We start from the raw sequence: 26601 nt of genomic DNA, 5'->3' as shown, positions 1-26601 counted from the left end.
GAATACTGAATGTCAATTTAAAAATAAACAAAGTAAAGTGATGAGAAAATAATAAAGATATTGTTTAGAACAAACAGGACAAAAATTCCCCTAAATATAACATTTATATATAAAAAAAAAAAAAAACACCTCCAGGAAGGAACGAGGAGTTTGTAAGCAGGAGGTAAAGATGAAAGAGAACAATAGATGACAAACAATTAAAATTATTAAGAAAAAAGGGGAAGGAAGAGAGAATAAAAGAAATGGAAGATTTTCCTTTGAGAACACCCACAACCTTAGTAAATATAGAAATTGTTTTAAAAAGGAGAAAAAACTATACAATAAGCTTTCAAAGAGAAATGATAGGAAAAGTTCATCTATTAACTATTAAATCACCCATGTAAAAGAGGCACTCGTTTGCTCCTAAAGAGAGCCTAACAAGTTATGTTTGAATGAACCAGCTAAAGGGAATCCAAAATTAATTCAAAATAAATATGTAAAAGTGATCCTTGGTGTCTCTTATTCTGGACAGCAGTGCTTTAAAAACTACAGTATCTCCCCGTGCCATCCCTTCCACCTAGTCCCAGCTGATCTAGAGCTCTGAGTTTGCTGGTAGTGAGGTAAGGGAACTGTGGGCACCAAAACCATAAATGTCAGCACCCATGATGTTCACTAGAATTTTTTTTTCTTTTTGGGTCACACCCTGCGATGCTCAGGGGTTATTCCTGGCTCTGCACTCAGGAATTACTCCTGGCGGTGCTTGAGGGACCATATGAGATGCTGGGAATCGAACCCGGGTCAGCTGTGTGCAAAGCAAATGCCCTACCCGCTGTGCTATTGCTCCAGCCCCTCACTAGAATTTTTAAACTATAGCATCTCTAGAGCAATAGTACATCGGATAAGGAGCTTGCCTTAGTACGTCCCTTATGGTCGCCTAAGCCAGACAGGAGTGATCCCTAAGTGCATACTCAGGAGTAAGCACAAAAACAAAACCCAACCAACAAACAAAAATACAGTATCTTTTGCACTCATTTGTGGAATATAAAGTAACAGAATGGGAGACTAACACCCAAGACAGTAGAGAGTAGTACCAGGAGGATTTCTCCACAGCTCAGAAGCCAGCCTTGCATGCTGGGGGAAAAGGCAGCTCAGATAGAGAAGGAACCACCAAGCAAATGGTGCTAAAAGGGCCCGTTCAGGATGGGAGAAGTGGGCTGAAAGTAGACTATAGACCAAGCCTGATGGCCACTTAATACCTCTACTGCAAACCACAACACCCAAAAGAGGAGGGAGAGAGGGAGGGAGGGAGGGAGAGAGAGGGAGAGAGAGAGAGAGAGAGAGAGAGAGAGAGAGAGAGAGAGAGAGAGAGAGAGAGAGAGAAAGGGAATGCCCTGCGAGAGGCGGGGGTGAGGGGGGGAAGATAGGGTGGGAGTGGTGGGAGGGATGCTGGGACCATTGGTGGTGGAGAATGGACAATGGTGGAGAAATAGGCACTCAACCATAGTATGACTGAAACATAAGCACGAAAGTTTGTAAGTCTGTAACTTTACCTCACAGTGATTCACTAATAAAAATTTTTTTAAAAAATACATTATCTCATATTAAGTCTTAAAGGAGGCAGACTCAAGAATAAGTTCTCTTCAAGACCCAACCAGGAAAGAAAAACTTGGGTATACTCAGAATTGGGAACTTTTTTTTTTTTTTGCTTTTTGCTTTTTGGGTCACAACTGGTGATGCACAGGGGTTACTCCTGGCTCTGCACTCAGGAATTACTCCTGGCAGTGCTCAGGGGACCATATGGGATGCTGGGAATCAAACCTGGGTCAAACGCCCTACCTGCTGTGCTATCACTCCAGCCCCAGAATCGGGAACTTTTAACACAGAAAATAAACAAGCTACAGAGGTGACAGAACAGCTGAAAAGTGAAAAAAAAAAAAAAAGGAACTCTGAGGCAGTCAACTGAACTGATAGCAGGAAGCCAAGAACTCTCCTAGGCCAGGGAGACACGGAGAGCAGAGTGCTGCCCAGGGGGAGCTAGAACCCCTGAGGAAAAGCCGCCACAGACAAAGAGATCTAATACACTTTTCCCAGCATCCTGCTCAGTGGCTCACCAGAGCCTCTCAAACTGAGTCAGAGGACAGCAGTCATGGCAGCCAGAACAACACACAGGCAGGGCCATGAAGTGGAAGGATTCTGTGGACAAACAGGTTCTGGGTTAGTATAAATTCTGCTCATAAAAAAAAAAAAAAAAAAATTCAGGACTAGAGAATGGTAAGTGGATAGGGCACTTGCTTTGCCCATAGTTAACCTGGGTTAACTACGTGCAAGTTAACCTCAGCATTCCATATGATCCCCAGAGAATGGCCAGGAGTAATTGCTGAGTGCAGAGCCAGAGCCAGGAATAACCCCGGAGCATCACTGGGTGTGGCCCAAAAAACAAAAAAGCAAAACAAAACAAAATTTCAGGCTAAAAAGCTCAACACTGATAGTTATAAATTTTATACAAAAGACCAAACTTGACTAACTTGTTTGGGTTTGGGTCACACCCAGCAGAGCTTGAAGGCACTTTATCCTGAGAGGCATTTAGGGACGCCATGGGGTCTTCCTGCACGCAAAGCGGATGTTCAACTCTATAAATTATCTCTCTCCATCCCTAACTAATAACTTGCAAGAAATTTTTTCTCACTCACTCTTATGTTTGAGGCTAGTAACTCTGTACAGTTGCATTATGACTCATCTAGTCTAGTGCAATATTGATTCTAATTAAGTTTTTATACCGTGGCTATTTTTTTGGTTTTTGGTCACACTCAGAGGTGCTCCCGGGTCATTCCTAGCAGTGCTTAGAATTTATAGGATGCTAGAAATTTTGAACACAGGTCAACTGCCTTCCAGGCAAGCGCCCTACCTGCTGCACTCTCTCTCCAGCCCAGTTAGGTTCTTTTATTTTTCTTGGTTTGGTTTGAGGTGATTCTTGTTTTGCTCAGTGCCAGAGATCAAACCCAGGGTCTCATATACACAAAGCATGAGATCTATCAATGAGTCAAGTTAGGTAATGTTATTAATTTAAAACAAACTTGGGGGGGGCGGTTGTGCAGAGATAAAGTACAAGCAGGCACTCGCCTTGCAGAGTTGCTTCAGTTGACCCTGGTTCGAGCCCTAGCACTGGTTATGGTCCACTGAGCACTGTCAGGAGTCACTCCTGAGCAGAGAGTCAGAAACTGCCTGAGTACCACCATATGTGGCCCAAAGCTCCCTCCCCACAAATGAATTTAGTGCCAGGGAGAAAAACAAAGGATAGGGTGCGTGTCTTGTATGCCTCCAACTGCAGTTTGATCCCCAGCACCACATGGTATCCTGAGCGCCAGAGTGCTGGTGCTGGGCGAAGCCAGTCCCCAAACACATGCCTGTGGCCCAAAACTGAATAAAGAAAGAAAGAAAATTAGTTTATTGTTCAAACTGAAAAGCTACACTGAGGGAAAGTAATCTGAACAAAGAATTTTCTATTTGGAATACTATCAACCTCCACAGGTAGTGTTCCTAAAAACTTTAGACCATACATACCATTTAAATCTGCATTTTCAAATCTGACCCAAACTATTTTCTCCTTTTCTTCTGTTAAAGGAGTTCCGCTGTAAGCCTGCATGAGAAACAAAAATATTTGAATAAAAAATTTTATAGCTCTAATAATACTGATGTTAAAAAGAGTATTCTGAATAAAACGAACTCTATCCCTCCCATCTTCAACATCAAGCTTACATCTCGGAGCAAGCTTACACTTCAACATTTGCTCTATTTTGCTTTTGATTTGAAGTCACACCAGCGGTGCTCAGGGTTTACTCCTGACTCTTGCTAGGGATCACTCCTGGTGGGGCTCAGGGGACGATACAGGGTGCAGGGAATACAACCCAGGTCTGCAGCTGTACTATCACTCAAAGACCCTTTTTAAACACTTTATTCCAAGAGCAAAACTTGGAACTATGGTAGCCTTTTCAACCAAATGGAAAACTGCTGTTACATAAAATACAATGATTATAGTATAAGATAAAGCATCATTCAAAGGCATTCCCTATACCAGCCTACAAACAGGAAGCCAAGAAGCAGGACTAGGGGTGTGGCTCACATGCAGGCAAACCCGCATCAAGATCCCTGACACAACAGGCCCCACTCTCCCAGCACTGCCAGGCGTGGTCCCTACTTGCAATGACTAGCCACAAACAGATAAATGTCCTGGCATTCATGATCAAGCAACTACACGCCATCTAGAGAATTCAAGAACTTTCTGCTACTCTCCACTGCTGGCTAGGGGCCATGGATCAGCTTGTGGTGGAGGGGGGAAATAAGGGATTATTTTTCCAGTATCTTATCTGGTTTCTAAACCCTAGTTCATGCAAGCCTGCAAGGTACACAAAGATAAGCAGTAAGGCCAAGGGAAAGTGTCAACAATATTCATTCAATAGCAGAAGTCTCTATATAAAATATAAACTTTATTTAAAAAAGAATTTTTGTGTGTGTTTTTGGTTTTTTTTTTTTTTTGCTTTTTGGATCACACTCAGTGACGCACAGGGGTTACTCCTGGCTCTGCACTCAGGAATTACTCCTGGCGGTGCTCAGGGGCCCATATGGGATGCTGGGATTCGAACCCGGGTTGGCCGCCTGCAAGGCAAATGCCCTACCTGCTGTGCTATCGCTCCAGCCCCCTAAAAAAGTTTTTAAGATTAAATATACTTACAAGCATTAAAATGTCAACAAAGAGCTGTAATGTTTTCAATTATCAAGGTACTATGCTCACAGAGCAATTATTTAACATAAGCTGTGCCAAAAGCTACGAGAGCTGGGCCAGGGAGAGTGCCACAGACTGAAGCAAAAGCTTTGCGTGCCGAGCAAGGTCGGGGCGGGGGTGAGACCCGGCACTGCACAGCATAGTCCTTTGAGCAAGCCAGAAAGCATAAAAACATACAAAATATATATTTAACTAGCCCAGACCTCTCAATTTGACCTGCTCTAAATTTCCATGCCAATATACAGGCCCCATACTATACTATACAACATTAATGGTCACTGAAAACACTACTAAAAGACAAGTTTACTTTAATAATAGATTTACTGTGTAAACACTTTTTTCTCACTTTTTTTTTTTTTGTCTGTTTTGGGATTTTGGTTTGGTTTGGTTTTTGTTAATTTGGCTGCTTTGGGGACCACACCCGGCGACACTCAGGGATTACTCCTGGTTCTGCACTCAGGAATTCCTAGCGATCCTCGGGGCACCAAATGGAATGCTGGGGATCAAACCTGGGTCAGCCCCATACAAGGCAAAAGCCCTACCTGCTGAACTATGGCTCTGGCCCTCTTTTTTTTTTTCTTTTTGGGTCATACCTGACGATGCACATGGGGTTACTCCTGTCTTTGCATACAAGAATTACTCCTGGAAGTGTCGGGGGACCATATGGGATGCTGGGAATCGAACCTGGGTCAGCCGCACGCAAGGCAAACACCCGTAATGTGATATACTATTGCTCCAGCTCCTGGCCCTCTTCTTATACATTTCTTTACTGACTTTTCTTTCCTGGGTAGAAGGCTCCCCAAGAAGTTCTCTGAGGACCTGACCCCAGGGCCAGTCTAGGCAGTGGCTAGGGAATGGACCCAAGATATCCACAGGCAAGGCAGCTGATCCATTCTTTTGAGCTATCTCCTGACACTATATGTTTTGCTTAATAAATACACATAACATAGAGTACAAGCCTTGCATATATGAAATACTGGGTTCTATTCTCAGCACCACAGAAAAAAAATTAAATGCAATAATATTTTATGGCTGAGGAAACAGCGCAAGGCCTGAGAATATATTTTGCATGTAGGAGACCAAGGTTTGATCTCTGGCATAATATGTACATTTTGGGAAGTTGGGCCACACCTGCTGTACGCGGGGCTTACTCCTGGCTCTGTGCTCAAGGACTACTCCTGATGGGACTCAAAGGATCATTTGGGGTGCCAGGGATCAAACGCAGGTAGACCATGTGCAAGGCAAGAGTTCTACCCAGGGGCCGGAGCGATAGTCCAGCGGGTAGGGCGTTTGCCTTGCATGCGGCTGACCAGGTTCAATCCCCGAAATCCCATATGGTCCCCCAAGCATCACAAGGAGTAATTCCTGAGTGCAGAGCCAGGAGTAAGCCCTGAGCACTGCGGGATGTGACTCAAAAAACAGAGTTCAACCCACAGCACTATTTCTCTGGCCCTTAATAAAAAATTTTAACAACTTTTTAAAGAGATGTAAACGGGTAAGTTCTTTTTGGAGAAGAAGAAAACCTGCACTATTACTATAATTTATCAACTTTGTATCTTTGACCACTTCACCCTCATTTTCCTTGGTCTTAAATCTTTTCACAACTGAAGTCTCACTTTTTGGAGCTGGACTGCAGAGGCACCCCCGACCTGGAAACACTGGCATGTCTGAGTTCCCACCACAAGTTGTAGCCTGTGGTGCTGCCTGACGACCAGCAGGAGGCACCCCACCCCACCAATGCAGGAAAGCAAGGGAGAGGGGCGTGAAACAGCTCTGCCAGAGCAACAGAAACAATGGGAAAAACACTCAGGGATCCAGGGGGCACAGCAACAGCACAGCAGGTAGGGCATGGAGCTGACCCAGGCTTGAGCCAGCACCCCACTTGGTCCCCTTGCCAGGAGTGCAGAGACAGAAGCCCTAAGCACTTCTGGGCGTGGCTCCAAACCAAATAATAAAAAACACTAAGGAATTCAGTGGCATCAATGAATAGCCACCAAGTGCAGGAAGCTTCCTAATTATATATCAGAACTTTTTCTCAATTGCCAAAAGATCTTAGAAGGAAAATCCTCTCAATGTTACATAGTCTGAAAAAATCACTAGAACAGAGAATCAGGACCCCAGAAATAGTATAGCCAGGGGGGCAGCTGCCTTTCACACAGCTGAACTATCCTGTCCCCTTAGCAACAGCAGGAGTAATTCCTGAGTGCAAAGCCAGGAACAACCCTAAGCACTGCTGCGTGGGCCCCAAAACACGTAACCATGACCATCAATAGCCATAAAAACTGAAACTATTTTAAACATCTTACCTAAACTAAAACATATATTTTTAAATTGAAATTTCAAAAACATATAACACATATTTGGATTGCCCCGAGAATGCTCAATGGGGTGAGTGCATGCTCTGCACGCGGAAGGAGTGGCTTTGAGCCCGAGTACAGAGCCTGGAGTAGCCGTCCACGGGCACCTCCAGATACGGCCAAAAAGAGTGAGAGAAAGAGAGAGAAAAACATCCTAAAAAAATAATAATAATATGGGGCTAGAGTGATAGCACAGCAGGTAGGGCATTTGCCTTGCACGCAGCCAACCTGGGTTCAAATCCCAGCATCCCATATGGTCCCCTGAGCATCGCCAGGGGTAATTCCTGAGTGCATGAGCCAGGAGTGACACCTGTGCATTGTCAGGTGTGACCCAAAAAGCAAAACTAAATAAATAAATAAAATAATAACAATAATAATAGTAGTAGTAATAAAAGCTTATTCTGTAGTAATTTTAATTACAAAACAATAGTGTTTTCTTAGCCTCAGCTAGTTCCCCCTAATCTTAACAACCTACTCTTCCTATGCTTACCCTCATATACTTATCAAGACTATGGAAGTGGGCCCAAGGGCTGACACAGCAGGTAAAGAGCTTGCTTTGCAGTCAACCCCAGCACCACACCTGGTCCCCCAGGTACCACCAGGAGTGATCCCCACACAAAGAGCTAGAAGTAAGCCCTGAGCACCTCTGGGCATGGACCAAAAACACAAACGATGAAACTAACACTGAAACACTGTGGGGGAGGAAGAGAGGACTTGGTTTTCTACCCACACCCAGTGGTGCTCAGGGGCTATTTCTAGCTCAGTGCTCAGTCATGACCCATGGTGGTGCTTGTGGGACCATTTACTATGCCAGGAACTGAACCAGAGTCAGCAGCATGCAAGGCAGGTGCCCTACCTTTTTAAACTATCAAGCGATCTCTCCAGCCCCAACACTGGAGCATTTCTAAGCAACCTGAAGTTATTTGAATTTCATGAGTTTTTCTGAGCTCCAATATCCAATTGAGGATCCCACACTGTCTTTAGAACAGCTTCCTTTTCTCCTATCTCAAGCTCTTCAATCATCTGGCAAGGCAGTAACACTTTCCACAAGCTTCTTCTTCCCAGCAAATTATAGGCTGTGTATCATCCTCAGCTTTATTCAACCTTTCTCCCAATTCTTTCACAAAACTCTTTGATCTCTGAGCAATGTGCGAACAAAACAAGACTGAAAGAGGTTACTTTTGGTGCAGTGGGAGTCTTGAATTTTTCTTTCCCCAATCAGGAAGAAATAAGACTCTACTGAGAAAGCTTGTGTGATCACTGTGCTGCATCTTTAAATTTTCCTCCCTCTTCAGTAGACATGCTGCTCTTTGCTTAGCAATTCTAGAAAATTCTCAGAAAGTGACTGAAGTATCTGATTGTTGTGTCCCTTCTGTTCCTTCCTGCAGGTTTAATAAATGTCATGTCTCACTTTCTCAGGCTTTTACTCATCAACCCACCCCCTGGCCCCAACTGTGACCGTGGGGATCAAACCCAGGACCTGACACAGGCGAGGCAAGTGCTCTACTGCTGCGCTACATCCTGGCCCTTCTCTGCTTCTTAAGAAATCCTTTGCCTCTTGTGGAGATATTTTATTCTCACTGAGCCATAGGCTTACCCAGCGTCCATCCAGTTTCACTTGCTTTCCTAGTAGAGGTTGACATACTCCCACACAAATGTTTGGTTTTTTGACTTGGAGCCACATCTGGGGATGCTCAGGGGGGGTTATGTAGTACGGGGAATGAGCCCCAGAACTTCTGCTCACAAAGCATGAATCCAGCCTGCTGAGTCCTGTTTTGTTCTTGTTTGGCAGTACCAGGAATCAAACCCGGGCCTCACAAAGCAAAATAAGTGCTCTATTGCTGAAACATACCCTGGCTCACAGCCCTACCTGATCAGCAAGGACCAGAACATTTTGATTATGCTGCATACTGAGCCAAAACTTTCACTCCTTTACTGACTAAGATTTATTTCTCCCTTTATTCCTTATTTGACTTGTAACACGCATACATTAAGTGCTGCTAACTCTTAGGAGGCACAGATATAATCACTGCTGATATATGTCACTGTCTTGCTTTCTCGCTAAGGAATTACAAAAGGAGAAATAACTTCCACTGTGTGCTGCTGTCAAAACTATCATTTGAGGGATGAGGTGGGCAGTTGGCCAAAAGATACAGACCTTCGCTACAAAATGAATCAGTTCTGGAGATCTAATGTATATAGTAACCATCATTAATATTATACTGGCTGGAGCGATAGCAGAGAGGGCTGGGCGTTTGCCTTGCATGCGGCCGACCTGGGTTCGATTCCTCCGCCGCTCTCAGAGAGTCCGGCAAGCTATCAACACTATCCCGCCCACATGGCAGAGCCTGGCAAGCTACCCGTGGCATATTCAATATGCCAAGAACAGTAACAAGTCTCACAATAGAGACGTTACTGGTGCCCACTCGAGCAAATCGATGAGCAACAAGATGACAGTAATACTACAGTGATACTTAAAATTTACCATCTTTTATTCATTGGTTAATGACTGTAGTGCCAGAGATAGGACCAACAGCCTAACACACAAGTGCTCTACTGCTGATCTATGTTCCCAGCCCCTAAAAGTGTAACTTTTTTAGCCCGGGACCTAGCTCACCTATAAAGCACAGGCCTTGAGTTCAATCCCTGGCACCACCACTCCTGAAAAAGAATATAAGTTGGCCAGTGATAGTATAGGCATTGCAGCTCTTTGACCCCTGGCACTGCACATGGTACCCTGAGCACAGAGCCAAAAGCAAACCTTCAATACTGCTGGCATAGCTCAAAAGCAAGACACACCCCAAAAAAGGGTTTGAGAAACTGAAGAGATAGTGCAGGTGTTAAAGTGCTTGTTGCCATGTGACCAACCCAGTTTGATCGTCACATACAGTCCCCTAACTACCACCAGAAGTGATCCCTGAGCACAGAATCGGAGTAGTCCTGGGCACTAGGGGAAAAGAAACCATAAAAAAAATCATACAGGGCCGGAGCGATAGCACAGCGGGTAGGGCGTTTGCCTTGCACGCGGCCGACCCGGGTTCGATCCCCGGCATCCCATATGGTCCCCCAAGCACCGCCAGGAGTAATTCCTGAGTGCAAAGCCAGGAGTAACCCCTGAGCATCGCTGGGTGTGACCCAAAAAGCAAAAAAAAAAAAAAAAAATCATACAAACTAAATTCAACGCTTTAAACTCTTACTTTCTTTGTTGAATTTGTATGATACATTTTCATAAGCGCCATTATTAGAATCAGAGCAGAAGACTTGTACCAGCCCTTTTATTAACGATATCTGTTGAAGACAATGGGAATTTCCTCTTATCAGTGACAGCTGAAGAACACTGGTCAAACAACACATTTTCTCTCTTTGAAGGATATCTGGGGACTCAGAGAGTGATTCTGAAGCTTGGGAACTTGAATCATTCCCAGAATAGAGGAGGAATTGGCACATAACATCAGCCAAAAAAATATATATATATAGCATTTTCAAAATGGCTGACCCCAAAGTACCAAAGTGAATTTATAGCTACAAAGATTTAAAGAGGGGCCTGGAGAGTGCCCTCAAAGGGCTGGACACACACTCTGCATGTGGGAGACCCAGCTGGTCCAGTCTCCAGCACTGCCTGGTCGCCCGAGCAATGCCAGGAGCAACCTCTAGACACCGAGCCAGTAGCCACCCCGAACCACTGGTTAGCGCAAAACAAAAAATAAAAATACAGCCTGCTACCTGTGTTAAGAAATACAGTTTCAGGGCCGAAGAGTTAGTACAGAGAGTAGGGCACTTGCCTTGCACACGACCAACCTGGTTTCAATCCACAGCACCCCAGGAGTGATCTCTAAGCACATAGCCAGGAGTCAGCCCTGAGCTCAGCCAGTTGTGGCCCCCCCACCAAAAAAGTTTTTTTTTCTTTTTTTTTTTTTTTTTTTTTGCAGGTGGGGGTGGAGGCAGTGTACATCCAGCTGTATTCAGAGATTTACTCTAAGCTTTGTGTTCAGGGATCACTCTGGGGGTTCTCCAGGGACAGCATGTACTGCCAGAGATCAAATCTGCAGTGCTAGGCCTTGCAGTGTTAGGGACCAAAGGTGGAAGGCAAGTGCCTGACCCACTGTACTATCTCTCTAGTCCAAAAAGGTTCCTTTCACATACACGATAATTCTGAGTGGTGGTGCAGAAATTACATGGCTGTCCACTATACTGGATCAGGAAGCCTTAACGATGGGCACCAAGTATGAGTGCACTTAACCACAACCTGATCAAAACACAAGACTCAAATCAATGTCACCGCCACAGCCCCATGCAAGACAAGTGCCCTAACCTCCATGCTATCTCTCTGCCTAGCCTAAATTTCTTGACTATCTGGGTTTGAATATTTTTATTTTATTTAAAGTGAGGGGCCTCTGGCAGTGCTCAGAGGCCCAGGGACTACACTTTGAGATACTTCACCTAACAGTCCAGCTGCTCCATGCTAGGGCCCAAGGGTGAGATGCCGTTTGGGCTTTGTGGGGCTGGGAATTACCTGGGATGCCATCCCAGAAGAACTGAAGGGCCTCCCGAAACCACTTCATGGTTCTCTGGGAGGGGATCTCCAGGGCTTCACCCAGTGAGGTTCAGGGGACAGCGTGGTGCCCAGAACTGAACCAGGAATGTGTCTTGACCCCAGCACTACATCTCTGGCCCTAAAAGATCATCTCTGTAATATAAAATGTTTATAAAAACCAAGTAACTCAGCGGTACAAACCATACAACTCAGTAGTACAGTACTTGCTTTGTATGTGTGAGACCCTCCGTTCAATGCCTGGCAGCAGCAAAAGACAAACCCAAGTAAACAAACAAAAAAGACATCTACCTGGGTGCTGAGAAATAGTAGAGCCTTGCACGTGGCCTACTTGGATTCAATTCCCAGCACGCTAGATGGTCCCCCAAGTCCAGCAGGAGTGATCCCTGAGCACAGAGCCAAGAGTAACCCCTGAGCATCACTGGGTGCAGCCCCCACACAAACAAAAATTGACCTCCATCTTCCAGCAACTTAATCAGTTTTAGAAGATTCACTTTCCGATCTATTACTGAATCCATTGCCCCTGTTCCTCTAGAAAGCTCTCCAACGATTCCCTCAAAGTCTTTGGCAATAGCTTCTCTCCTCCAGCCAAAAAAAACTGCTTACGAGGACAAATGGTGTCTTTGGAAAATTTTTAATAAGAGGCACTCTAGGAACAAGCAAATCACAAAAATTTAAGAATATCCGCAGGACTTAGCTCAGCAGTAGAGGCCCTGTCCTGCTTGTGTGCGGTAGGTCCTCTTGGACACAATGTAAAAGGGGAAATGGAAAAGAATCACCCCAGGGCTCCAAACTTCTAAGAAAGGGGTGATCTGAAAGCGCTGAGTTTCACCCCTGCATTGCTCTCTAAGGCCTGACATTTGTTCTCTGCAGATTATGAGATGACACCGCCACAGCAACCTGTTTGTCTGCTGTGCCCAGCTTACCATCTTCCTTCAAAATCACTACCCAAACCCTCCATTCATTTCAGCGAGTGCTACTGCCAATGTCCTCTGGAACCTTGGGCACTTGCCCTGCACACAGCTGACCTGGGTTCAATCCCCAGCAACCCATTTGGTCCCCTAAGCACCACCAGAAATAATTCCTGCGTGCAGAGCCAGGAGTAACCCCTGAGAATAACCAGGTATGGCCTAAAAACAAGAACAAACATTCAGTCCATACTATTATGGGAGATAGTTATTTATATGTTGTTAATATTGTCTGCTTGTTTCAGGCAATTTTTTCTGCCCTTATTAATCAGATTTTTCAAGGGGGGAAAAAAAGCCATATTCAGAGGCCAGAGAGATAGTACAGCATGTACGACATCTGCCTTGAAAGCGTCTGACCCAGTTCAATCCCCAATACCACATATGGTCCTAAGTCTACTAGCAGTGATCCCTAAGCACAGAGCCAGGAGTAAGCCCTGAGCATCACAAGGTGTAGTCCAAAAGCAAAACAAAACAATAATTTTCTTTTTTTCCTTACACAGCACATAGACCTTGTCAGTGGTGCCAATTTTCATTCAGCTTACTGAATACAATCAAAAATATCAACATAGCTCTAGAACTTTCCCTTATTTGATCAATACTATTTATCTAATACAACTGCAAATGCACTTGACACTTTCTGAGGACCTTCTCTTAAAGCTCTGATCCTGGATCTTTAAGTGTTTTTTGTGGGGTTTTTTTGGTTATTTTTGCCTTTTTTGGGGGGAGGGGGCGGTTGTAGGGTTTCTTTTGTTGTTGGTTTTTGGGTCACACCTAGGAGTACTCAGAGGATAATTCAGTGCCAGGGATAGAATCCAGTTTCCAGCATGCAAAACATGCATTCAGCCCTTTGAGCTGTCTGTCCAGCCCCAAAGTGTCCTTTCTAAAAGTATAGTTACAGTCGCTTCTCGGCCTTTTGGCTAAGATCAAGTGTAAAGGTCTAGTTACAAATGCCTTGGAAGTCAGAGAAGATTTACACAAGGAGAAAATACAGAGCCTTTCCCTTCAAGTGTTCCACTAAGCAGTGCTTCCCAAAGCAACTGTTTCACAAGAGACAGAAGACTCTTACCACAGACACGGTAACGAGATGTCACCAGTGCTCATTCCACTGAGTCAAACTTTCTGGGAGACAGGACTGGAACTTTTTTTTTTTTTCTCAGAAGGGAGGAGAGAGGATGGTGCCTGGAGGCTACTCCAAGTTTGGTACTTGGAGGTGGGAAGGAAAGGGTCATGCCTAATAGTAGTGGAGAAATTAGGCAGTGCCAGGCACACAAAGAATGCATTCGAGTCCTCTGAACCCACTGTACTATCTCTCTTAGATAGTTCACGGAGCTTACTCTGAGTGAGAGTAACAACACATACCCTGGTTGGCATAAAAATACCACTCAAGGGGCTGGAGCAATAGCACAGCGGGTAGGGAGTTTGCCTTGCACGCGGCTGACCCGGGTTCGATTCCCAGCATCCTATATGGTCCCCTGAGCACCGCCAGGGGTGATTCCTGAGTGCAGAGCCAGGAGTAACCTCTGTGCATCACTAGGTGTGACCCAAAAAGAAAAAAAAATTCCACTCTATATACAGCAGACACAGGTTCCATGCACAACCCCCCATATGGTCCCTCATGCACCACTAGGAGTGATCCCTAAGCATAGAGCAAGGAGTAAGCCCTGAACACCACCAGGTGTGGCCTAAGAACCAAAAATATATATATAAGACAATTTAGATTCGTGCTCATTATGGTATTTAGTTAAAATACTATCTAGTTGGTGAAATGTGAAGCATATGCTGCTTTCCTTCCATCAGATAGATAATATTTAACCAGTGCAAGACAAAGATTTTGGAAACAGAACCCAAGCAAAGTGTCCCAAGTCACATCTCTCAACTAATACCTCAACTTGATTCCTCTTAGAAGACCTGAGGGAAAATCCATCTAAAGTAGATCTCACAGTAACTAAAGAGTCCCACCAGCCAATACTCAGGATGCTATAACACCCAAAGTTCTCCTCAAACTGGAGCAATCCATGTCAAGTGGAAGAAACAGCACATTTCAGAACTTGTGCAACTGCAAGGCCTTTCTGTTGCTAAAATCACACACACTTACCTGTGGCACAACATCCTGAAGAAAAGTCACCACACTTTCCATGTAGGACTGCTCCCTGGAAAAGAGTGAAATGGAAGAACTTTATTAACAGGAGCTTAACAGGAGATGTGGACAACTCCATTCTACAAGCCCAAAAGCACACACTCAGGATTTTTTTGAGTCACACCCAAAGATGCTCAGGGGTTACTCCTGGCTCTTCACTCAGGATCACTCCAGGCAGTGCTCAGGGGACCATATGGGATGCTGGGAATCAAACCCTGGTGGGCTGCATGCAAGGCAAATGCCCTACCCGCTGTGCTATCGCTCCAGCCCCCACACTCAAGATTTTTTAAAAGAAAAATCAAAACAGGACTGATTCTCTCATCTCCTGGTAATCCTGCTAATAATCTGCTTTTTTAGTCTCTAATTCTTGAAATGATATTGAATGAAAAAGAATTGCTCCCACCACTTGTTGTTGTTGTTGTTGTTGTTGCTGTTGTTGTTGCTGATCTCAGGAATCACTCCTGGCAGGGTAGAGGGACCATATGGGATGCTGGGGATTGAACTTGTCTGTACACAAGGCAAGCGCCCTACCTGATGTACTATCTCTCTGACCCACTTCTGCCATTTTAAAACATTTTCCCTTCCTCAAAATGCACACACCCCTAATTTGGTAGAACTTCTAACCTATACTGGGATTAGTGATGACAGAGACTTGGCTGACGCAGGACCCTCTTCCTAAACCAGAGCAGAGAGTGCCCTCGTTGGAACAAGAAAAACTATTGCTGATGACTCAGTATTTTGCTACCTTCTCCTTAATCAGGTTATGGAGCTAGTCCCTTACCTGTATGTAGTCAAATGAATATGTATTCAAATTTTCTTCCGGTTTTTGGACCACACCCAGTAGGGCTCCAAGGACCATTCAGTGCCAGAGATCAGCATAGACACAGTGCCTTGAGCTCTGGCCCCTCCCACCTCAATTCTTGACACCAACTATGTGCATCAGACATACATCTTTTGGTGTCTAGAATTTGTCAAGTTCTTCTTTGAATCGAGAACTTTAGTGTACCTTTTTTTCCTGCCGGGATTCCTTTCCTCACTCTTCCCTCCCTGTCACACACCCCCAGTTTGAATGTTACATCCTCAGAGAGGTTTCCTGATTGCCTTAAGACACCCTCCATACTGTCATTCTCTGTTTCAGCACACATATATTGATCAAAGCCTGCAATTTGATAACTTTCTTGATATATTTTTTTATTTCTGAATAACAAATATATCTCCTGGACTGGGGAGATAGTACAGTGGATAAGGCACTTGCCTTGCAAATGGCAGAACCAGGTTCAATTTCCCAACACCTCTAGGGTTCCCCGAGGAGGGCAGGCCAGGAGTGATCTCTGAGCTCAGAACCAGGAGTAAGTGCTGAGCACCACCAGGTGTCTCCCCCAAAGAAAAATAAACTGAAAAATACATCTATTTCCTATTTCTAAATAAAACGTGTACATTTCTTATGTGCTCATTACCCCACTAACTCATGATATGAAGGAATCTATCTCTCCTGATTATTGTATTTCACTGCATAAACATCAAAGATTTTATGCCAAATATTTTGCAATAAAAGTGGGTGCAACCATTTAGTTAAGTCTTCAATTGCTCCTTTATTGCTGGGAAAAAATGGGTATGACATTTATGCAGTTGGCGATGATTATGCACTGAAATACTGTACCTCTAGAACTTGTAAGTTAGTCACCAAGTAGACACCTGCATGTTGAAATAATACTGAGGGGGTCAGAGTGACAGTAGGGGGGCTTAAGGATTTGCCTTGCTCCGAGTGTACACACACACACACACACACACACACACACACACACACACACACACAGAGGATATTCTAAGCATCATGGGAGAAAGCAGCCTCTGTACATAGAGCCTGGAGTAGTCCCCAAGCATCACCAGATCTGACCCCAAAACCTAAAATACAGTGAAAATAAAATAAGGCGAGGGAGGGAGAGAGTCAGAGGCCCAGGAAATCAGTTTGATCCTGACCCCCCACACTGCAGATCTACTGCATGTAGCCCTCAGGATGCTCTGAGCACTACTGGAGTATGCCTGGTGGTCCCCAGCACCACGGGCCCAAGTAGCGCCAAATCTGTCGGTGCTGGCATTGAACTGTCTCACCCAGCTGCCCTAGAGTATCACTGAAAAGGTGCTCCCTGAAAACTGCCTGAGAAACCCTGACAAAAACTGAATCAATGGGGGTTGAAATTATAGTAAGGGAGTTAAAGCACTTGTCACTTGTCTTGCATGTGACCAACCTGGGTTTGATCCCAAGCATGGGTTTGATCTCCAGCACCCTGAGTCAGGCCAAGAATGGTCATCCATAATATCAGGAGAATGGGGCTGGAGCAATAGCACAGCGGGTAGGGCTTTTGCCTTGCACGGGGCCAACCTGGGTTCGAGTCCCAGCATCCCATATGGTCCCCTGAGCACCTCCAGGAGTAATTCCTGAGTGCAAAGCCAGGAGTAACCCCTGTACCCAAAAAGGAAAAAAAAAAAGCCAGGAGTAAACTCTGAGCACTGCCCAGTATGGCCCCCAAACAAAATAAAACAAAAAAAAGTTAATGAATAAAGTAATACTGATGGTGGACCATACAGACTGTACAGGGTTTCAGGAACTTGCCTTAGATGCAGCCAACCCTGACTAGATAGCTTTACTGCATATGGTCCCCCAAGAACACTCAGGAGTGATCCGTAAGGACAGAACCAAGAAGTCCTTAAGCATGGCGAGGTGTGGCAAAAAAAAAAAAAAAAAAAAAAAAAAAAACTGCACTGCACTGCACTGTCCTCCTGTTGTTCATCAATTTGCTCAAGCGGGCACCAGTAACATCTCCATTGTGAGACTTGTTGTTACTGTTTTTGGCATATAGAATATGCCACGGGGAGCTTGTCAGGCTCTGCCGTGTGGGCGGGATACTCTCGGTAGCTTGCCAGGCTCTCCGAGAGGGATGGAGGAATCGAACCTGGGTCGGCCCTGTGCAAGGCAAATGCCCTACCTGCTGTGCTATCGCTCCAGTCCAGTATTATGGTAAAGTAGACAATATATATAGTTTTTTAGTCTGAGAAGACATTCTACGTAAGATAGTAAGCCACCCAAGGGAGGGGCCAGAGATAGCACAGCAGGTAGGACACTTGCCTTGAATGCAGCAAGACATGATAGACATGGGTTCTATTCCAGCACTCCATTAGGCTCCCAAACCCAGCCAGGAGTGATCTCAGAATGCCCTGTGCACCACTGGGTGTGACCCAAAACATAAACAAACAAAAACCACCCAAGGGAAATATTCCCAAATGCTATAATCTCCTTATGATTAGTATATTTATTTGGGGCTTTGGTGCTATGCACAGTGGAGCTCAGGGGCTATTTCCAGGTTGGTGTTTGAAGCTCCAAGGAATGCTTGAGAGACTCCATGGCATAGGAGTTGGGGATTACATCCAGGCCTCCAGCATGCCCAGCATTTACTCCAGCCCTCTGAGTTATCTCCTCAGGTCAAATTTCACCTCCTTACCTAGGTATTAAAAAAATCTTAACTGTCCCCCATTCTATTTAAAATAAGCAAATTTAGGGGTTGGAGTGATAGCACAGCAGGTAGGGCGTTTGTCTTGCACGCGGCCAACCCAGGTTCGATCCCCAGCATCCCATATGGTCCCCCGAGCACCCCGCAAGACTAATTCCTGAATGCATGAGCCAGGAAGCCCAAAAAGCAAAATAAATAAATAAATAAATAAATAAATAAAATAAAAATAAAATAAGCAAATTTGGGGGCTGGAGCAGGCTGGAGTGATAGCACAGCGGGTAGGGTATTTGCCTTGCATGTGGCCGACCTGGGTTCGATTCCCAGCATCCCATATGGTCCCCCAAGGGTAATTCTGAGTGGAGAGCCAGGATGCCCAGGTTCAGTCGCCAACACCACAGAGCTTCCCAAGCACCATCAAGTGGTGACCCCTGAGCAGGCAAAGATGTCCTGAGTAAAAAAAGTCCCTGAGAACAGCTGGATGCAGCCCCCACACCAAAAACTAATTAAACAAAAATGCTCACTCTAAAGTCTCCTATTGTTTTCCTGTCATCTTTCATTTTGGTTTGAGTTTTGACTTGGGGGCTACACACAGCAGTGCTCAGGGCTGGTACCTGGCTATGTGCTCAAGAATCATCCCTTGCAGGCTCGGAAGACCACATATGGTGGTGTCAGGAATGGAACCCAGGCCAGCCACACACAAGACAAGTGCCTTACCCACTGTATTACTGCACCGTCCCCTCCTGCCATCTTTTTAACTGATTATAGTCTCCTAAGTGTATATGTACATATGTATTATTTTTGGTTTGGGGGTCACACCCAGGAATGCTCAGGTGTCAGTTCTAACTCTGCACTCAGGAATCATTCCTGGTGGGGCACCAGGGACCATATGGAACATTGGGGATTAAATATGGGTCAGTCGCATTCAAGGTAAGTGCTGTACCCACTGTACTATCTCTCCTGCCTGTGTTTTAAGTTTATCTAACTTAGAGTCTCATTAGACTATAAGCTCCTGCAGTATACAGACATGCCTTATCAAAGAATGTTTAAAATACAGAAATGAAGCTTGGTCTCCTTTGAATACATGTTTCATTTGTCTCTTTGTTTCTTTGACTCTGGAGAAGCCAATGTTCTCTCTTGAACACACATTCCTCCTCTCTCCTCTCATATCTTTCTAAGCAAGTTTCGTTCAATGAAATCTTGCCTCACTTAAAAAATACAGAAATGAATTATAACTCTGACTCTGAAACTAAGTAACAGAAATATTTTATCAGGATCTAGCAACACAGACAAATACGAATAAAATAAAAATAATTTAAAATAAATTTTAAAATATTTCACAAAAGTGGTTACTGTTCAGAAAGGTAATCTGAATGTCAGTTACTATTGAGTAATCTCTTTTACATGCTTATCTGAAATTTGCTTACGTGACAGCCTGGGGGCGAACCACAACTCCACCAGTACAGCGACTGGGTCTTCTGGGAGAATCTGTAGCCATAGCTTCATTCACAAAACCTGTTTTCACAAAGAAAAGTTAGGGGGAATAAAAGGACCATTATTGTTAAGACTATGGAAAAAGTATAAGAGTACTCATTAGACATCATTTGTCAAAACTGCCTAAAAACTGAGCTTTCCCAGCAATTCCTATTACACATGAAAAAAAAAAAAAGGACAAAGTAGTATTTTTTTCAACTTGAAGGATTTTTTTTCCATTTGGGCCAAGCCTCAGAACCACAAACTAGTGAAGACTTACTGAACCCTTTGACCCACTATTAAACTAGAAAAGTAAGAGAACTAGATTATGGAATGGAAATTCTTAACATTGGATTACTATCAAAACAAATGTGCTACTTTTGTGAGCCAAAATGAAAGAATTTACTGAATTTCCACGTTGAGATTGTGAAAATACATGATACACTATTTCAAGATCAAGTGAACAGTGAGATAATACCTTCCAAATGAAGCTGGTAATCTATGAGTCAGACTGCATATTGTAGCTAGGTAGAGTGATGGACTTAACGACTTATTGTCATGATGGTTTCACAATATACACAAATATTCTATTATGATTGTACTCCTGAAATTAACATGTCAATTACATCTACTTTTTTAAGATTATTTTTTATTATGCTGGCCATAACAGTACAAGATTTTTGAAATTGTATTTAACTTCCTGCTAGGAGGACCTCGTTGCCAGAATCTAATAAAAACCCACATGACACTAGAAACCCCTTAACCTTTCCCATCACATGGGATCTTGGACTGTCTGTCTAGTAAGTATGTGAACCCCTGGGAAGGTTTTTAAGAGCATGGAGCAAACTTGGTTAAGGTTTCCAAAGAATGACAGCAATATTAAGTATCTCTTCCAGGGCTCAGGACAGACCAGAGCTTTGAACAATCTTGAAAGCCACTAAAACCATCACTTCTCAGTAGAGTGTGTTCTATCACCTTATTCGAAAACTCCCAGACCTGCCGATCCCATCTGCAACAACCAAAACACCCCGTGCCTTAACTAGCCTAGCTACCCCTTCCTCTGTGGACACCTTCGCCTCCACCCCCTTAGACTTCTCATTCCCATTCCACCCTTTATTCCCCGAGACACAGCCTCCCAAGAACTGTCCTCTAAGGGCGCTGACTACTGAGAACCCTCGCCAGCCCATCAGGCCCCACACTCCCAAAAGATACTCGCACGGCGCTACCCACTTAACCTCCAACGCCGAGGCACCTCTGCCCCCGGCCGCCCTCTGGCCCCTTGCCCTGTCTCCCCTCCCCCTCCCCCTCCCACCTCGCCATCTCTCCCACGTCGAACTCCTGCCGGCCAAGCCCCCTCCCCTCCCGCTGTGAGCCCCTCGTCCTTCCCAAGCCTCCCCAAAAGCCAGAGCCCCACCAGCCTTCTCACCGGCCGCCCCGCCGGTAAACGCTGTTCTTCAGCTCTAGGCTCACTGTTTGGAGTCTCCCCTCGTGATTGACGGCTACTACTTCCTACCACGCCTCAGCGGAACTACCTTTCTAGCCAATCCCAGAAGCAAACAAGCTAGGACCGGGCACCGCCCTTGGAGGTCAGTTTCGCCAACCAGCAAGTAGAAAAGAGGCAGACCCGCCTCCTGGGTTTATCCAATCCGCTGCGGCTCAAAGGGAAAACAAAACAGTCTGTGGGTTCGGGTGAAGCCGAGATGGCAGGTTCGGTTGCGAACGCAGGCGGGTTGGGAGGAGTCACGAACACGTTTATTTTCCTTTGCAGACAACACCTTGGTGGTTTTGCTGAAAGCATCATGCCACGACTTCCTGCCCGCCCACCCGGGCGTCTCAGGCTCGGAGTGGGAGGATTGGGGGGACTGGTCTGTTTACATCGAATTCTCGCGACAGCTGGTTCGAAGCTCAAAGCACGTGGACGTGGCAGCTGCCAATCACTTTGAGCTGGCCACTTATGCTTCCCCAACTTGCCTTCTGCCCCGCCCTTTTCTAATGTGTTTACCTTCCGGGAACCTAGACTGACGAGCGCGGCTGAGCAGCCCCGGAGCCAAGGTGATGTTGATCTCAACGAGGGACGCAACCCGTGATCTTGTCTGTTTGAACTCGCTTTATGGTCCACGCCCGATTCCTTACCTGGGTTCCTTCCGATCCCGTGGAAGAGCTGGCGAATTCATAGGTGGCATTCGTTTATTTTATAGCAACGATGCCATTTTATTTCAGAAACGCGCAGCGCAAGCTGAAGTGCTCCATGAGTATTATATCAAATTTAGCAGGACAGCCCACTGAGGATACGACTATGGAAAGGCTCCGGGAGGGGCGGGAAGGAGCCCAACGGGATGGAGGGGCATGCTTTGGACGCCGAAGGCCTGGTTCCATCCTCACGGCAGGGGGTGCGTATAGCGCTATCGGGTGTAACCCAAAACATAAACCAAAAAAAGCCCGAGGTTGTGCTTTGTTTAAATTGGCCAATACAGTAGTGTAAATAGATAAATAAGTAAGAAGGCCGGGGAGATAACAGGCTGATGGAGAGTTCAACCGGCTGGAGCACATATTTTGCATCTAGAAGACCTGGCTTTGAGTATTGCAGGGCTTCGGGAGCACTGGAACAAAGAGTCATCCCTACGAACTTTAAAGATTGGTCAGTGAACAACAAAAATTAAGGTTTTAGTACCGCGAAGAAGGCTGGATTGAGTTGAGAAGCTGCTACAGTTTCTGCTGTCAGAAAACCACCCATTTCTCTTGTGCTGTATCAGTGCCAATCGATAGAACACCTAAAGTATTGTATACCAGACTAATGTTTAACTTTGGCTGGGAAAAAAAAGTCTTGAGCGTTCCACGTCACAAATTCCTGGCACCTTAAAATTTGCTTAAAAAAAAAAAACGGATGGAATGTGAGGTAAATGCGTAAGAAAGTGGCTGACACTTATTAGTTGGTTTCACTCACGTTTGGAATATAACTAACTCAGGCAAAGGAACAGGTAAAAAACAACAGGACTAATTTCTAAACTCTGAAAACTATGGTGGTTACTAGAGGGGAAAGTGTCTGGGTGAGAGGAATAGATAGGGTTTTGTTTGGGGTTTTGTTTTTGTGTGAAACTTTTGAGGGTCATAAAGAGAGACATTAGGCTATTCTCCAAATGCCATCACTTGTATCACTTGTCATCCCGTTGATCTTCGATTTACTCCAGCAGGCGCCAGTAACATCTCCATTTGTCCCTGTCGTCTGTCTGCTGGTGTAGTCCAATGATATCTGCTCCCTCCAGAAACAGGAGGAGCCTCAAATAGTTCATTCAGACCCCATAGCATTCTAAACTAATGAAAATAATGAAGAGGAAGGAAATTTTATATATGTGTGTATAATATATATATAAACAATTGAAGAATTGGGCAAAAAAAAAGAAATAAAAGTTTCTGCCTATGTTGATCTCACAAGAGAAGGAATTTTTGTTTGGAGAACACATCCAGCAATGCGTAGTGCTTATTCTGGCTCTGCACTCTGGAATTACTCTGGAAGGCCTTGGGAGACCATCTAGTTTACTGATGCATGAACCCAGGTCTGCTGTACTATCTCTCTCCCTACAAGAGAATTTTAACAGTATTCAGAATCCCTCTCGTTCTTATTTTTGCCTCTGTATTTGGAGCTGGGGGTCAGTAGAGAACCCCACAGTGGTGCCCAGGCACTGCTCTGGGATAGGGGTCCTTAAGGGTGGTCTCCAGCATACATAATGTGCATCCCCACCCAGCTGAGCTCTCTTCCCCAGCCTGTCTGCTTTCATCTTTGTTGATAGCTGCTATTTTAGTTTTGTTCTCTTTCTTTGTTTGTTTATTGGTGCCAAGAAATTAATCCAGGGTGTCACCTGCAAGGCAGATGCTCTACCCCTGTCACATCCCTGGCCCTGGGTTACTTCTTGTCTTTGAAATGTCTTTTTTGGGGTATTTCATATATCCGTTTTTCTTACTAGAAAGTTAAACTTCTAGGCATTTAGTCTTAGTAGACTAAGACTTTCATATTTTTTAGGGGCCAAAGAGATAGTGCAATAGGTAGGGTGCAGCGGGTAGGGAATTTGTCTTGCATAGGGCTGACCCAGGTTTCATCTGAAGCACCATATATGATCCCCTGAGACTGCTAGGAGTGATCCCTGATCTCAGAGCCAGGAGTAAGCCCTGAGCACCTCCAAGTATGGCCCTAAACTGTGAAGGGGAAAACAAGATTTTTTAGATATTTACTTCACCTCAAAGCCTAAACGACCCAAAAACCTATAGATATTTCAAATTTTTACTTTCTTGAATTAAGTAATAATTATTTGGTTCAAGGGCATAAGCACATGATTTGTATAAAGGAGCCCAAGCTTTGATCTTAGCACTATGTGGCCCCTTGAGCACTGCACTGGGAGTTGCCCCTGAACACCATTGAGTATGACCCCAAAACAATTTTTTTTGTTGGGGGCCACACCTGATGTCCTAGGGATTACTTCTGACTCTGTGCTCTAGAATCACTCCTAGAAGTGCTTGGGGCAACATATGGGAAGCCAAGATCAAACCCAGGTTGGCCACGTGAGAGGCCTTACCTGCTATACATCACTCCGGACCTTCAAAACAAATGTTTTAAAAATTATTATTTTCATGCCTTCATGACCCTATTAAAAGAATAAAGAGAAGGGGCTAGAGATATAGGAGGACAGCAGGTAAGATTCTTGCCCTGCACTCAACTGACATTGGTTGGATCCCTGGTACCACATATCCCTGAGCACTGCCAGGAGTGATCCTGAGCATAGCCAGGTGTAGACAAAAGAAAACAAACGATCCTAAGGAGACCAATCACAATAATTACAAATGGCATACACAGTATTTGCATAAGTTGTTTTTTTTTTTGGTTTTTTGGGGTTTTTTTGTTTTTTTGTTGTTTTGTTGTTGTTGTTGTTGTTGTTTCAGTTTTTCCTTGCTTGGGCCTTCTCAGAAGTGATGGGAGTTGGGGCTGGAGCAATAGCACAGCAGGTAGGGCATTTGCCTTGCACGAAGCCAACCCAGATTCGATTCCCAGCATCTCATATGGTCCCCTGAGCACCGCCAGGGATAATTCCTGAGTGCAGAGCCAGGAGTAACCCCTGAGCATTGCCGGGTGTGACCCAAAAAGCAAAAAAAAAAAAAAAAAATGTAGTGATGGGAGTTACCAAACTAGTCCCAGCATTGCTTGGGAGATTATGGGGTTCCAGGAATTGAACCCCAGACCTTGTGCATTTTAGGCATGTGCTCCAGTCTTCTAAGCTATCTGCCAAAACCAAAATCCCATAGCTCTGGAGTAGCCCAAGGACTTAAAGAATACATCCCTTTGAAATAAAAATTCTTATTCTACTTTAATGTTTTTTGTTTTTGAGACACATCCGGTAGCACTCAGGAGTTTCTCTATCTCTGCGTTCATAAATCAGTACTGGCAGGCTTGGGGAACCATCTGGGGTATGGGAACTGAATTCAGGTCAGTCACATGCAAAGCCTACCCGCTGTCCTACTGCCCCAGCCCCTGAAATAGAAATTTCACTCTCTTTGAAGAGGAGAAACCACCCAGATAAGGGTGGATTCCTCAGAGAAAGAGAAACTACAGAAGAATCTGAGGTTACCAACAGTGGAAGAGACAGGTATGAGAAGACTATCAACAGCGCAAAACCTGTGAAGACACTCATATTAACTTATGTATGCAAAACTTCAGGGGAAAAAAGCCTATTTGAAAGAACTGTATAAAATATCCTCCCGAAAGCCTTGGGGCTTACTCTTCAACTCTATCTTGAATATATCTTGCCTGCTTGCCTTTATGTTTCTTTGCTCACTCATTTACTCTCTGGAGAAGCCTGTGTTCTCTCTTGATACTTCTCTCTCCCCCCTCACATCTTTCTGAATAAGTTTTGATTAAAAACTCTCTTGTTTGACCATGTGCCTCCTCCTGGAATTCTTTTCTGTGAGGAAAAAGTGAAGGGCCCACAATGCCTGTGCCCAGCTTAGTATTGATCTGATCTAAGTGAGTCATTTCCCACAGTGCTGGTGGCCAAGGTAGGTAGAACGGAGAATTAGAAATGCTCTTTTCTGGAGCCGACCTCTAGTATTCACCACTTTACCAAGTCACTGGCAACAGGTACAAGCATCTGAACAAATGAATAAATTTAAGAGGACCAAGGAGATAGCTCCAAAGGCTGGAGCACATCTGGCATGCAAGCGGCCCTGGCTCTTCCCCAACACCGCACAGCTCCTGAGCATCCCCGAGTACCACTAAGCACTGCTAGGAGTAATGTGCCTGATGGCTCCCAGGACTGCTGGGGAGGCAAAAAATAAAAACAACCAAACAGAAAGGACCAGAGAGATAATTCTACATCACTTGCAGGCAGCCCAAGTTTCATCCCGGCACCACCTGGTCCTCAAGTACCACCAGAAGCAACCTATGAGCACTGAGCTGGTAGTAGCCCCTGATAACTGGGGGAAAAAAAGAAATTTCTCTAAATTGGGGCAGGAGAGAGAGATTTCCAAGAGTTGGAGTAGATGTTGTGCATCTGAGAGACCGGAGCATTCAGTGCCCAGCCCCACATGGTCCCCTGAGCACTGCCAGGAGTGACCCGCAAGCAAAAAGTTTGGAGTAGCCCGAGTAGCACCAGGTTGCCCCAGACCAAAAAAGGAAAAAAGAAATATCTCCAAATTATTTCTGATTATTAACCAAATCATTCTAATTAGTTCATTTTCTTCTCTACACAGATGATTTAAGTTTCTCTTATGATTCTGGTTTGGGGGCCACACCCAGTGATGCTCAGGGATTACTTCTGTCTCTGCACTCAGGAATTACTACTGGGTTGCCAGGGATTGGACCCA

General features: G+C 44.8%; 1 protein-coding gene across 7 annotated transcripts in view; it reads right to left on the bottom strand.

Moving 5' to 3' along the window:
- BCAS3 (BCAS3 microtubule associated cell migration factor) overlaps positions 1 to 21311 on the bottom strand; it is a 613911-nt gene extending 592600 nt beyond the window's left edge. For 3 of the 7 annotated variants that reach the window (XM_055130821.1, XM_055130823.1, XM_055130822.1), the window contains exons 1-4: positions 21179 to 21309; positions 19707 to 19794; positions 14732 to 14786; positions 3541 to 3616 (exon numbers count right to left, since the gene is read on the bottom strand). In XM_055130821.1, coding sequence (XP_054986796.1) covers positions 3541 to 3616; positions 14732 to 14786; positions 19707 to 19777 — 202 coding nt within the window. In that variant the 5' untranslated portion in view covers positions 19778 to 19794; positions 21179 to 21309. Of the gene's footprint in view, positions 1 to 3540; positions 3617 to 14731; positions 14787 to 19706; positions 19795 to 21178 lie in introns of all 7 variants that reach the window. The other 4 variants (XM_055130825.1, XM_055130824.1, XM_012932802.2 and 1 more) reach the window with 4 other exon arrangements.
- Between the last annotated feature and the right edge of the window lie 5290 nt (positions 21312 to 26601).

Source organism: Sorex araneus, chromosome 3, assembly GCF_027595985.1.
Source record: "Sorex araneus isolate mSorAra2 chromosome 3, mSorAra2.pri, whole genome shotgun sequence".
Classification (NCBI taxonomy): domain Eukaryota; kingdom Metazoa; phylum Chordata; class Mammalia; order Eulipotyphla; family Soricidae; genus Sorex; species Sorex araneus.
Note: the sequence above shows the minus strand (reverse complement) of the source record. Positions and strands in the feature narration are given on the sequence as shown.